The sequence below is a fragment of the Mesoplodon bidens genome (assembly GCF_964165515.1).
Source record: "Mesoplodon bidens genome assembly, chromosome: 4".
Lineage (NCBI taxonomy): Eukaryota > Metazoa > Chordata > Mammalia > Artiodactyla > Ziphiidae > Mesoplodon > Mesoplodon bidens.
The window spans coordinates 47,842,643-47,856,066 of record NC_138160.1 but is presented as its reverse complement, the minus strand read 5'-3'; the positions used below and the strand labels follow the sequence as shown (position 1 = coordinate 47,856,066).

Below are 13,424 nucleotides of genomic sequence, written 5' to 3'. Positions count from 1 at the left end.
TCTTTCAAGTACTAAATTCTCTTCCTCCATAAAGCTAATAAAAATCACACTATTTTCCCCCTTCCTTAATCTCTCTCTCTCTCTTTCTTTTGCCTCCTTATGTGAAACAGATTAACATTCAGTGAATAAAATGATGAAAGGGGTTTGAGAAAAATAAGAAGCTAATATTTTGCCTGGAAGTGTACTAGATGTCAGTCAGAGAAAAAGGATGCTCTCTCCAGAATCCCTGCATGTGGATATAGATGTAGATACATTAATTGTTAATTCCTCTGTGTGTGTGTGTGTGTGTGTATGTGTGTTTTAATTTAAGCCCCTTGATTGAGTAACCATCAATTCAATGTCAAGCTAATTCACTTGGCTAATTCATTATTACAATATAGCCTTAATTTTAAATTGCTTTATTTTGGGGGGGAGGGAAAGGATTTATGAATAGCAACATAAAATTTCTTATATGGTGACTTGTCAGTCAAGATTTTGATTGCAAGAAAAACTGACTTAGACTCGCTTCTGTGAGAAAGGAGGGAATATAGTTACTGGAAAGATACAGAAAATCACGGAAACGAAATGGAACTGGGTCTTGTTGGATTTGTAAAACTCAAGAATTGAGGCAACTCCTCTTTCTGTGGCTATATAATCATCCATTTCTGTTTGTCTCTGTGTTTCAGCTCTTTGCCTGCTTCTATCTGTAATTGCTACAATTTCCTTAGTCATTAGTTTGCACTTGACCCAAAATGCCTTCAGCCCCTAAGTCCACATAACATTTTGGTTCAAGCTCATCTGGAACTGATTAGATTCCCTATTTTCTTATGACCATTCACATTCCAAATATACAATATTAATGTTTTCTATCCAGTGAATGAATCAGGTGCCAGTGTGTCAAGTTTTCGTATCTATTGCAGTCAGGTTTTAGAAGGGTAATAAGGGTGTAGGTAAGGAAAGCTCTTTAGAAACAGCTGTAGGCAGACAAAAATAATCATGTTTGGTATAGTGATTGATTCATTTATGATAATTATTCACTCAACAAATATTTCACTGAGCACTTACTATGCACCAGACACTATTCTAGGCACTGGGGATACCACAGGGACAAAACCAACCAAAAAATTCCCAGTGCCCTGATGGAATTTCTCTTCTTATGATGATCATTAGCTCTCTATTTCAAAGATAACTGAAAAAAAAAATGGAGTAGCAATGTCCTCATTCAGTAAATACGTGTTGAAATAACGATACATACATATGTGTCTTTATATGTATATGTAATATCTACATTATAAATATATACATATAATTTGTAAATATCATAGTCATAATTTCTTTTACTTAGTTAACTGTCAATGGTGTGTGAGTGGGAGCGTGTGTGTGTATTGGAAGTGGCAATTGAGGTCTTTGAATTTTAACTGACATGTGATTTGCAGATTTTGATGCAGCTTCTTTTAACTTCCTATGAAAATGGCTATGAAAATATACCCTCCCCAAATTACAATTAAAAAAGACCTTAAACCCAGGACCAAGAGTAATTCATTGCCAGAATATTAAAGAAACAATAAATTAGGTTGAAAATATAAATGGTAGACCATCCATCCTTTTCCATTCTAAAAGTAGGTAAAAATAATTTCTTGGATTTACCTGGACCAGAAGACATATATACTGTATATTTGGTTGGCCAAAAAGGTTTGTTCGTGTTTTTCCGTAAGTTGTTACGGAAAAACCCAAATGAACGTTTTTGGCCAACCCAATACTACTACTATAGTAGGTACGTAACTACCTTACATTTTTTAAAAGAAATATACCAGCAGATACAAAGTAGGATCAGAATTAAGGAGTTAGGAAATCTTCAGGTTTGCAGATACTTACATATTTGAGATGGAGTAAAATAAACACATCCTGTTATCAAGATGTGCGATCAGATATTTCATTTTGCAAGTAGATATAGCTTTAATGTCGATGGTTCCAACTCTGAATAAGTACTGCTTCTGGCCCCAGTTACAGTGTTTGTATGGACGTGGAAAAAGAATAAATCAGTTACTCGTTTCTCTTTTTAAGACTTGACATTGATTTAGCTAATGATAGTAGTGCAATGTTTGAATTCTTGAATATATATTTTGAATTTAACTGTTCGGTTTTGAGGTTTGACGTTAGATATTTCAAGTCTACCAGAGATTCTATCTGACAAATATTAGAAACTTGGGTTTGATATTCCAATACATTGATATTAACTATAAATGACTATTCTTCCTTAATAAATACTAGGTATATTTTTCTCTTCATTGGTGTCTCAATTATGCAAATAATACATGGAAATATTCTCATTAAGAAGATTAATCAATTCAGAAATATGTAAAGTAAAAGGTGAAAATCCTTTTTTAATGAGGCCTACTTTTACTTCCTTATCTCAGAGGTGATTAGTTTGTCAGTAGTTTGATGTATATCCTTCTAGATCTTTTCCTCTACATTGGCATAAATATATATTTATATTCACATGCATATTTACATTCATATTAAGTAATTCATATTAAAAATGTTAGGCTGCAAACCTGAGGGGTTTTTTTTTTTTTTTTTCACCTACCAATATTTCAGATATTTTTTCCAAGTCATTCTTAGAAATCTATACTATCCCAGAAACATGGGTATATATTGAAGCTGGGCCTTATCTTATTACATGAGAAATATTTTTACTCCTTTAAATTTCTGAAACAAATATGATGCAAAGCTTTTAGAAAAGTTTAAGGTAGAAATGAAATATAATTCCGTTTCAGAAGGGACTTCCAATACTATCTCATTGGTTTTTGTTTCCATTTTTTTTCCATTTTAATTTAAGTAAATTGCAGACCATGTGAAGAATCTATATTTTATTACATTTTCTAATGATTGAATTAAAAGTATATGTGAGCAACATTTAAGGAGCTCTCTTCATGTTACAAAGTGTTTTCTATAATTTACCCCAGAAATTTAAAAATAATAATAACCTATAAGTTTGCTATTATTTCTGTTACAATAAGGAAACTGAGCCTCACAGAGTTTTAGTGAGTTGCTCAAAATTACACAAAAAGTGAAAGGCAGAACCTGAAATTAAGGGCTCACATCTTGAGACTCTAAGAAAGAATACAAATTTGACTTTTTCTTCTTCAAACTTGCTGTAGATTTTTTTCCACATTTGATTTTTGAGTAATCAATAGTAAGTGCTTTCTTTGTATCTTAGCATTAGTTATTCCAACACTTCTACTTTCAAAGATATTAAAAGTGGAATTTAGCAAGCTTTCTAAATATCCCAATTATGAAATGTATTGTGTTTGATGGTATGAGAATTTTGTCCTGTAAATGTGTTTATTTATCATTTAAGATGAGAAGATTTAAGTTTAGGCTATATGATCCAAAATGACTTGTTATATTAGTTAAATCATGAAAATTTCCATCAAAGCATCTGTTGGTTTTAGGTGATCAAAATGGGTGTTTAATGAATTTCTTTTTCACTTTTCTGTTGGTGGTTGTATTTTTGGTCATAAGAACATGTAGAAATTGAATGAACTAGCAACTTGCTGAAACATGACCCAGTTCCCTGATTCTTAGCGGTTGAAACCATGGCTTTATAAAGAGCTCCTCTTATTTTAGTTATAAAGGTGCTGAACAGTGTGCCTTCAGGCTTTGCTAGAATTTGCCAGAAGTGGGAAGTCATCACTATCAACATGGTCATTAGTTAACGTTTGTTTACTGAGTGCCAGCAACGTTTTTGGTGTTATAAATACACAGAGAAAGACACTGTTGGGATTGGGATTGGTTTTCTGCAGCAGTGGGAGAGAGGATTTGGTCTTGAATGTTCTTTTCCTACTCGGAGGTAGGAGTGGGGAATATGCAGTCATCTTGGGTCTCATTCTGTGTACTGGGAAGCTACTCTCACCTGTTTATTAATTGATGATATATATAATACATAGAACAAAAATATGTATATTTACACACACATACACATGCATAAGCAAAAAGTCACATAAATTTCATTTTTATTAGACAATTTAAAAAATATTTTGCTTTTTTGGCTTTTGGTGAAGAAGTCATATCCCCCAAGATATCCAAGTGACTGTATCTTCTATTTATCTTCTAACATACTCATACAGCTAATATAGAGAACGTGTTAAAAAATTATGCAGGGGTATTTGTATATATAAATATTTTTATGCAAAAGTTAACCAGCCTCTTGAAAGAATGGGAAGCTTCTCTAAAATATCTGAAATGACAATTAGGATTCCTAGAAGATTAATCATAGAGTACCTTTTAGACCCTTGTCCATATCTAAACCTACAGGAGTTTTCATTTTATTTCACCCAAGTTACTTAAGAGGCAATCATTGATAGTAGCTATTGGTTATAGCAAAATGTGATGGTGACCGAAAGATACACCTTAACACTTGAAATTAAAATTTCATTCTGAAAGTGAAACTAGGGAAAATCAATGAGTTAAGTCATTACATCAGATAAGTGACTGTCAGATAAGTGACTAAAGAGTTTTAGGAAACACACAAGGTTTGGACTAGGGTGTGTCTTTATTATGCTATGCTTATGTTAGCATAAAGATATCACTTAATCATTTGTATTAAACTCATTGTGAAATTGAAGGGGTTTGAAGAGAATGGAGTCCTGAAACTGACAATTCAGGGATAAGACTTTGCCTAGAAAGTGTTAATTTTGTATTCCTACTCTTATGTTTTTGTAAACATTTTTTAAAGAACTCCCCTTTTCAAACCAAATCTAGATATAAAACAGGTAAAAGCAGAGGGGCTCTGGTTGAAACAGTACAAGGTAGTCGGCCTTCCCTTTGCCCTGAGTTGGCTTGAGGCAACTTTGCAAAACCACAGGACTCCCAGGAATTTAGTTTGAACACCATCACCCTTGGGAGCAAAACCCCCTAGCCATGGCAGAAAGAGACTTTAATTATAGGAGAAGGGCATGGGGACACTGGTTAGTTAATTCTTCTCTGACTTTGAGTACAGTAAACAGTCTTTCATGAAAATGTTAGAGTTTTCAGTTTGCTCAGAGTTTGTAGTTTACACTTTATCAATAAAATGGCATCCTGTTTTTAAATTTTTTTCTTGTATCAGTCTCCTATGAGGATAGTTAATGTGAGTCCATCCTTGAAAGACCGAATACTCATCTTGGGATTAAAATTTTAAAAAGGAGAGGATGACTAGCCTTTGTGTTGTTAGAGCTGAGCCTACACCATGGCTGTAGGAAGTTTGTGCCAATCTGTGGTGTCCTGCTAATAATTAGAGCTCCTTTATTGATTGAAATGATGGGGCTGGGATCTGCCATAAAAGTAACTTTTTATGCTTACTCCTATATTTCTTAGAGGTTCCATGATTACCTTTTAGTAGAAAAAACAGATTTGTATTACCCTAGTCCATCAACATTATTCATCTTTGAGAACTGTTTTTTCAAATTACCAACATATTAGTTCTGCCCAAATGTTGTTTCATGAAGACCACACATTTGTGAAATATTAAATAAGTCTTGTGAAGTATCAGTTTTTAAAATAGTGGTCATAACTCTGAAGACCCTGTTTATAATATACATGGAATAAAAATGCTGGAAATCAGCTATTTCTGTTCTCTAAGCAAGCCCATTCTTTTATATATGTTTGTTGCCTTGAGTTTTCAAAATACTCAGTTTAGGATTGCTTATTAATGTGTAGTCTTGGTTCCCTGAACTGTGAAGTAAATTACTTTTTTTTCTTTGTTGTCCCTCAGGCAGAAATTTGGCTTTTCTACTATTTATCATAGCTTCTCAGTTGTGTGTCCTTTCGTTCTAATTTATACCTTATTCTAGACAGTTGCATCTGTAAAAATAGAAATAAAAAGCCAAGAAAAGTTTACTTTAAAAATATTCAGTGGAAATCTCCTCTTAGTTTACATATATTTTAAGTTTACATTTCCTCTAGTAAGCCGATGACTAAATTATTTACATTAAAAAAAATTTTTTTTTTTTTAAATAAAAGGTGTCACATTTTATTTATTATCTTTGGTTGTGTTGGGTCTTCGTTTCTGTGTGAGGGCTTTCTCTAGTTGTGGCGAGTGGGGTCCACTCTTCATTGCAGTGTGCAGGCCTCTCAGTGTTGTGGCCTCTCCTGTTGCGGAGCACAGGCTCCAGATGCACAGGCTCAGTAGTTGTGGCTCACGGGTCCAGTTGCTCCGTGGCATGTGGGATCTTCCCAGACCAGGGCTCGAACCCGCGTCCCCTGCATTAGCAGGCAGACTCTCAACCACTGCGCCACCAGGGAAGCCCCTAAAAAAAAATTTTAAGTGATTTATTATATCATTGCCCACAAATGGAAACATAGCTAACAAGTATTGAATGTTGAACTGTGTGGTAATTGAGAGAGATTCAGAGATATTTTTGGTATTATTTCACCCATGGGTATCACTTCAGCATACAAACAGAGTAGAGTAGAATGAAGTAAAAAATAAGGAAATTTCAAATAAATATTTATTACAAGGGAAAATAAATTTCTATATCATTTTTAAAAATCTTTGTATTTGCTACTTTCCATGGAGACATACTCTTTTATGTAGTGTGAGAACTAACTATTGGTTTTGAAATAGGTTAGTATCCATCATTCTATCATCATCATCATCATCATCAAAGAACACTAACCTGTCAAATAATCATCAAATAATCTGAACTTTCTTCCACATCTACTACTAACATGATGTGTGATGATGAGCAAATACTACCATTTTGGAAATTCATCTCCAAAGTTGTCATAATAAATGTCCTACTCTCCTCAGCATGGTTCTGTGAGGCTAAAATAATACCTGTAAAAATAAAATTTTAGAAAGCGTAGTACTAATGCAAGATGGTATTCTTATGTACAGAGGCACCAAAATATAGTGGTAATGCAGGCAGGCTTTGGAGACAGACTTTCTTGGTTCAAATTGTGACTCTTACTAGATATTTGACCTTGAGCAAGCTGCTTAATCCTAGAGCGCCACAATTTCCTCATCTGTAGATCAGGGCTAATAATAATCCATCCCTGATAGTGTTGTTGTGAGGATTAAATGAGATAATAATGTATAGCACTGAGTACAGAGGCTGGGACATTGTAAGTGTTCCTTGCTCTTAAATAATAATATTTAAATATCTCATGTAATATCAAATTTTGAATTACTCAGTGATGCTTGGTTCAAGCATTCATAGCTTGTTAAAAACAATTCAGACTGGAGTCTTCTGGTTCAGATCACAAATGGCTTTATGGAAGAGATTTATTCCCTTCAGCAAAAGGAGGTCGTGAGGACACTGCCTAGGCTACAGGAAATCCCAGGAAATATTCTCAAATTCCTTTTCAGCTGTGGTACCATCTTTTTGAACCTACAAGTTCAAATTGCTTTTAAATGAATCACTCAGTTCTTCCTCTGGCCAGGAATACTTTCATTAGGATTATCGTTTGATCAACATGAAAACTCCCCAAATCATGGCAGTTTTCACGACCAAATTTCTTTATACCTGGTTTTGAATTTGTGGGAAATGCCACGCCCCACTCCCCCCCACAGCTCTGTGTAATGCTTTCTGCTATGACAGGGCCTCACTGGGGAAATCCTAGCTGAAGATAATAGCATGATGTATTAAATGTTGCCAGTATTCCATTTAATAATAAGCAATTGCATAACAGGCTTTTTAAATACCTAAGTAAAAAGTGATACATTAATATCGAGTACACTGCTACTGTAAAGTCCATTCTCCTCCTGATTTCCAACCAACACCATTTAACTGCTAACCTACTATTACAAGAGTTTACTATTTTATTCTTGCTCCAAAATGGCATCAACAGCGATGGGGTGCTTTCAGGGGATTGTTGAACAGATTTTTTGCAACAAAGGGGGATGCTTGAGGAAATGCAAAACAGCCACTGTAGGCATGGCAGAGCTTTATCTCAGCACGCCTCAAATCCACACACCCCTTAATCAAACAAGCAGCTTTATGGCATGCGCAATTGCAACTGAAATATAACCGACTTCCGCACAACTGGCTTCCAGAGGATTTCCTGTCCAAAAATGACCGTGTGGGCATCTGTAGCTAAATGGTTACAGATCGTCAAGTCAGCAAGGCACCCCCTCCCCAGCATTTGTGTGTTTTAAAAACAAGAGAGTCGAAGTGACCAAACCCTGTCATTTGCAGATTCTCTCTCTGGACTTCTTTGATTTCCTTTCTTTTCATTGGGTAAAAAGGGGAAAAACAAAACCCAGCCAACAAAAACCCTCCCTCCTTAATATCTGTTTGTTCAAGGTGTCATTTCCCTGGGAGGTTATTTACAGGTTTCTCGCTGCTTAGCTTGTCTTGCCTGGTGATCACTGACTGAAAGAAGAAATCTGCTTTTTTGGGGCGAGCTGTGCCTTTAACCCCTTTGGTCGGCTCTTCCTTGGAGGCGAGCGAGGCGCGCTGCAGTGTCTGGGAACCCACCTAGAGGGCCCCCTTGACGCCAGCACATCCCCTGTCGGGCAGCAGCCTCTGCAGCCGAGCGGGCTGCTGCAGAGTTAATGTACAGTACCACGGAGCCTGCAAGTGTCCTGAGCTGTTCAGAGCCGCCGGCAGGCACAGCCGAGGGCAGACGAGGCGGCAGCGACGATTCCAAAGGTTCTGCTGGAAATTCGGCGCTGGGGGACCCCAGTGGGAGCCTGTTGCCATTGTGTTTTAAAAGCATGCAAGGTCTGTATAGCTCGGGCGTGAGAATCTTTCAGAAGCTGTCAGAGCATCTGAGTAAATGACACCTACTGGGAAATTGAATTGGGGGTAACAAGAGAGAGAAAAAAGAGAAGAGAAAGACAGCGGGGGAAGAAATTCTTAGACAACGTCTGACTTGCAGCTGTGAAAATTCATTTTCTTTCCCAGGCAAAATATGAAAAGCCCGCACATGGGTTTGATAGCAACAAATTAGAGGGGTTTCTTCAGGGAAAGGATCAATAGCTTAGTCATTTGACGGAAAGAGAGCAGACAGCCTTATTAAGGGGTTAGGCAGCAGAAATGAATTTCCTCCTGACAGCACCTTCTGAAGTCATGATGGGAGCTCATGGTGATCCTGTCCTGCAAAGCAGAAATTGCTCCTTGCCTTCCTACTTTTGCAGTTGAAAACCAGCAATTCTGAGATTGGGGAGAGAAGTTGGCTTTTGGTTATACATGGTTGCTAGCCCCTCTGCCCAGGTCTTTGTCCGACACGTCTCAGGAGGCAGCACTGCGTTAAAGTGACCACACATGAATATGTGCCTAAGAAAGAAGAAAAAGCAGTATTCATTTCTAAAGGACAGCATGGCAAAGCAACCTGAAGTTTCCCATTTCCCTTCTAACACTTCTTTAACAAGGATAACAAGAAACTGTCTTTTGACTCCTTTTTTCCCACATTCCAGAGTCCTTCCTGCAAGGATGCATTAATTTCCACTCTAGGCAGTTGGATTTTACTGGGACAATATTTGCCACCATTTAGGATTAGCGAATGAACTGGTTATTTTAGTGTGTTGACTAACTAGTGGGACCTAAATGGGTGGACCGATACCTGCAGTACTCTGTGATGTTTCTTTCTTCAAACCCTGGAAGGGCTTTTGTTGTTGCTCTTTGTTTTTCGGGAGGGGGGGTGATTTTTGGGAATTCAGTACTTGTTGCAATAATTGCCCATGATAGCTGCTCAAACAGGAGAGTTGGAATTCATCGTTGAAAATCACTACATGTAACATACGAGACAAGGAAAATATTAATGACAGAAGATCTGCCAACATGATGCACGTGAATAATTTCCCCTTTAGAAGGCATTCCTGGATATGGTGAGTAATCGATATCCTGGTAATACTCAGAATTATAAAATTCCATGACAGGTGCCAGAGGTGGGTTAGTCTTGAAAAAGAATATTGGTCTCAAGTGAGGATGAAAAGTAAAACATGTTTAAAGCCAAGTGCTGTCTGAGAAAGTAATGGTTATGCAAAAACAAATTTCTTGTTAATATAAAAGCATCCCAAATAAGAAGTCAGGTATGAGGGCATTGACAATTGCTAACTGATTTCATCGAGAGACAAAAACGAACAAAAAAAGCAGCCACAGCAACTTTGAGAATGGCAACTATTTAATAAGTGAAAGAAAAAGGGAGGTTTGGGATTTGACTTCTGCTCTTTTGCCTTCTTTTATTTGAAAATTCCCTGGGGAAGGACACATATGCATTTCTGACATCTCATGCCAGTTTGCTTGGCCTTAGGTCTTTGTAAATTTCCAAAAGAAGGTTAAGGGAATCAACTTAGAGTTGATTAGAGGGAGTCAAGTTAGAATGTTGACTCAGTTTTAAAATGACATTAAGATGTGTTGGTGCCTCACACTAAAGGAATATTTTAACTATTCAAGAAATATTTCTACCAGAATGAACCAATTTCATAGAATTCTAACAGATGAATCATGAGGTGCTCAGACTCTCATAGAACATGCTTAGTGCATTGATATTTGGTCATGTATTAAGGTTAAGTGTAATGAATTAAGGTCCCTGGGCATGTGACATCATGTACCATTTCTTGTTAGAGTTTATGACTAGACATTTATAGGAACTAGTTGCTGAGGGTGGTATAAGGGCAAAGCTCACTATTTAAAAATTGCCTGTTTCACCACACCTTTAGGGTTGACTGGATTCAATTTCTCATAGCAGAAACTTTGTGAATGCATGATAAAGCCACAGTTTAAGGTTTTGTGGCTATGAACATGGTTTGGTTTGGATACTGCAATGTATCTCATTTTGAAAGTATATTTCTCAGGTATATTTTTTGGCTTGCCTTAGGATTAGTGATACACTTCAAATACAGGTTTCTGAGGGTTTTCTAGTTGCTTTTATGGCAGTGTCTCAAATGAAAGTGTCCTGATATCTTGAGGCTCCACCAAAATCCCCTACTGATTTATTACAGACATTTTAGCTTGTTAGCTGAAAATCAGTTACAGAGAAGGGTGAGTGACCTCTTCGGTCACTGGGCAGGTACTCATTTTCTATCAATATCAGATACATCCAGAATCGACACTGTGGCGTATCTTCCTTCTCTGCCGCCCAGAGCCACTGTCCCCAGTGTCTATTGTGCTTGGCAGGGAGTCTGGGTGACATGCCTGCAAACCTCAGTGGCCCACTTCCAAGTGCATCATCAGAGTTTCCGACTCAGGGGGAGCTTTGGTGCCATCGCTTTGCTGGACCTGATGGTGAGGGTCAGGCATCAGCAATGAGGTCTTTGTCATTCTTACTGATACAGTCACATAAATAGTCTTAAACCCTAAGATTAAAAGGTCATGGAAACAGTCCCTGGCACATAGTAGGTATTTGTCAATTTTTGTTTTCATCGATGTCTTATGCCTTACTTCAAGGTTAATTTTGTACCTATTAAGATTTGTTTAGGGAAAAAAATTACCATTCTCGTTTCTATAAAGTGTACTTTGCTATAGAGCAACAGTTTTTGTTCTGCCTAAGCCTTGCTGTTTGGGTCTATTTGTTTATGTTACAATAGGAAGGATGCAAGGTACCCTTTGAATGCCTAACATCATAACCACCTTTTACTTTGTTGTTGTTGTTGCATTTACCTCGCCTCTGCTTTTGACTAGAAAGAAATGAGCTATTCAACTCTATAGTTTTTGAAAGAATGCAAATGTGCTTATTCATGCTCCTCTAGATGTGTAACATATATGTTTGAAAGCTTTACAGAGAAGTTGAGAGCCCTGTTGGTTTTCTTTTGTGCCTGAAGCTAGGTAACCCTTCATACATTTCACTGCATGACGTGCCAATTTGTTGGTATTGTGGCCAAACAGATCCACGGTGGAATGTGAGTGTTCTGTGTATCTATTCTTGCCTGGGCCCTTTAGAAGGATTCATTAATAAGATGTTAAACTCAAAGGAAGAAGGTGGTGGCTTTTTCCAGTTGACCCAATTAATGTGCTCAACTTCCCCAATTGTTGTTTCTTTTTTATTTATAACCTCACCTTTCAATACCATGGTAAGAGATTCTAGGTGTTTGTTGACAGAAAACTTTCTTTCCCTTTGTCCTACTGTAAGAGTCCCCCATTGGATTGGACTGCATGCTCATGAATGATCCTGCTAAGAAAAAAGGATTTGCCAAGTTGTTCTCCTTTGCATCTCCAAAGTCTCTCTTTCCTCATTCTAATATGCAGGTCTTTTTTTTTTTTCTTCCCCACAAAGCGGGTAGATCAGAAGTTGGCAACAGCTCAATGCCAGGGAGTAATAAACATTTTAAAGGAGATGTGTGCTTCGGGTTTCACAAGCTAATCTCTATGAAGGCTCTAAACCCTTTGGATAGGCAGGGTACAGAGGTGCACACTTAGTTCTCTTCTGCCTTTGTTTGTTTGTTTGTTTGCGGTACGCGGGCCTCTCACTGCTGTGGCCTCTCCCGTTGTGGAGCACAGGCTCTGGACGCGCAGGCTCAGTGGCCATGGCTCACGGGCCCAGCCGCTTCTCGCATGTGGGATCTTCCCAGACCGGGGCACGAACCCGTGTCCCCTGCATCGGCAGGCGGACTCTCAACCAGTGTGCCACCAGGGAAGCCCTTTCTTCTGCTTTTTAAAGGAGCAAGAAAGAGGGGAAGTTGAGATGCAGGAAGACCATGTGGAGTCTTCAAAAGTTCATCAGAGAGGGGCTTCCCTGGTGGCGCAGTGGTTGAGAGTCCGCCTGCCGATGCAGGGGACACGGGTTCGTGCCCGGGTCCGGGAAGATCCCACATGCCGCGGAGCGGCTGGGCCCGTGAGCCATGGCCACTGAGCCTGCGCGTCCGGAGCCTATGCTCCGCAACGGGAGAGGCCACCACAGTGAGAGGCCCGCATACCGCAAAAAAAAAAAAAAAAAGAAAGTTCATCAGAGGTAATGGTTCCAATAGAAGCCTAAGTGTAGAGTTCCTACTGTATCTCTCATCCTCCAGCCCTGGGGCTAGTGTGTTGATAATTGAGCAGTAGTATGACAGATTCATCGTTTAATGGTTCCAAGTTTCAGTTAATAAGTGGTCTTTTACTTGTCTTAATAGAACACTACCCTTTGAGAGCTAAAAGCGTCATAAGAAGAATGTGCTTTCCCTGTTGAAAGCTACGTTAGAAAAATTTGCTGGAGGATTTTATTGCGAAGGCTTCTTTCCATAACACTTTTCAACCTTTTTACTGCCAAGCCAAACAAAGATAAGGGTTCACCTCACTAGGTAAATAAGTACCACATAGCCCTTATTTTTTATTCTGGCTACTTGTGAGAATATAGTGGTAGCCTGGCAATTCAGGAATGGGTCTTCTTGCATGGTTGGAAGAAGGGAAATGCAAGTCAGCTTTCTAGGAATTTAAATTTCATCTCGTAGCTATTAAAAGGAGTCTTTAGAAGCATCATGACATGGAATCATTATGCAAGGATCTAATAAGAGGGACATAACATAGTGTGCCTAGCATGTG

At 38.1% G+C, this 13,424-nt stretch overlaps 1 protein-coding gene across 1 annotated transcript in view; it reads left to right on the top strand.

The window, feature by feature from the left end:
* Positions 1-8,145: 8,145 nt before the first annotated feature.
* The window catches only part of LOC308616889 (3',5'-cyclic-AMP phosphodiesterase 4D), a 575,090-nt gene continuing 569,811 nt past the window's right edge, over positions 8,146-13,424 (top strand). Inside the window, exon 1 of the mRNA XM_081233383.1 lies at positions 8,146-9,793. Coding sequence (XP_081089509.1) covers positions 9,747-9,793 — 47 coding nt within the window. The 5' untranslated portion in view covers positions 8,146-9,746. The remainder of the gene's footprint in view (positions 9,794-13,424) is intronic.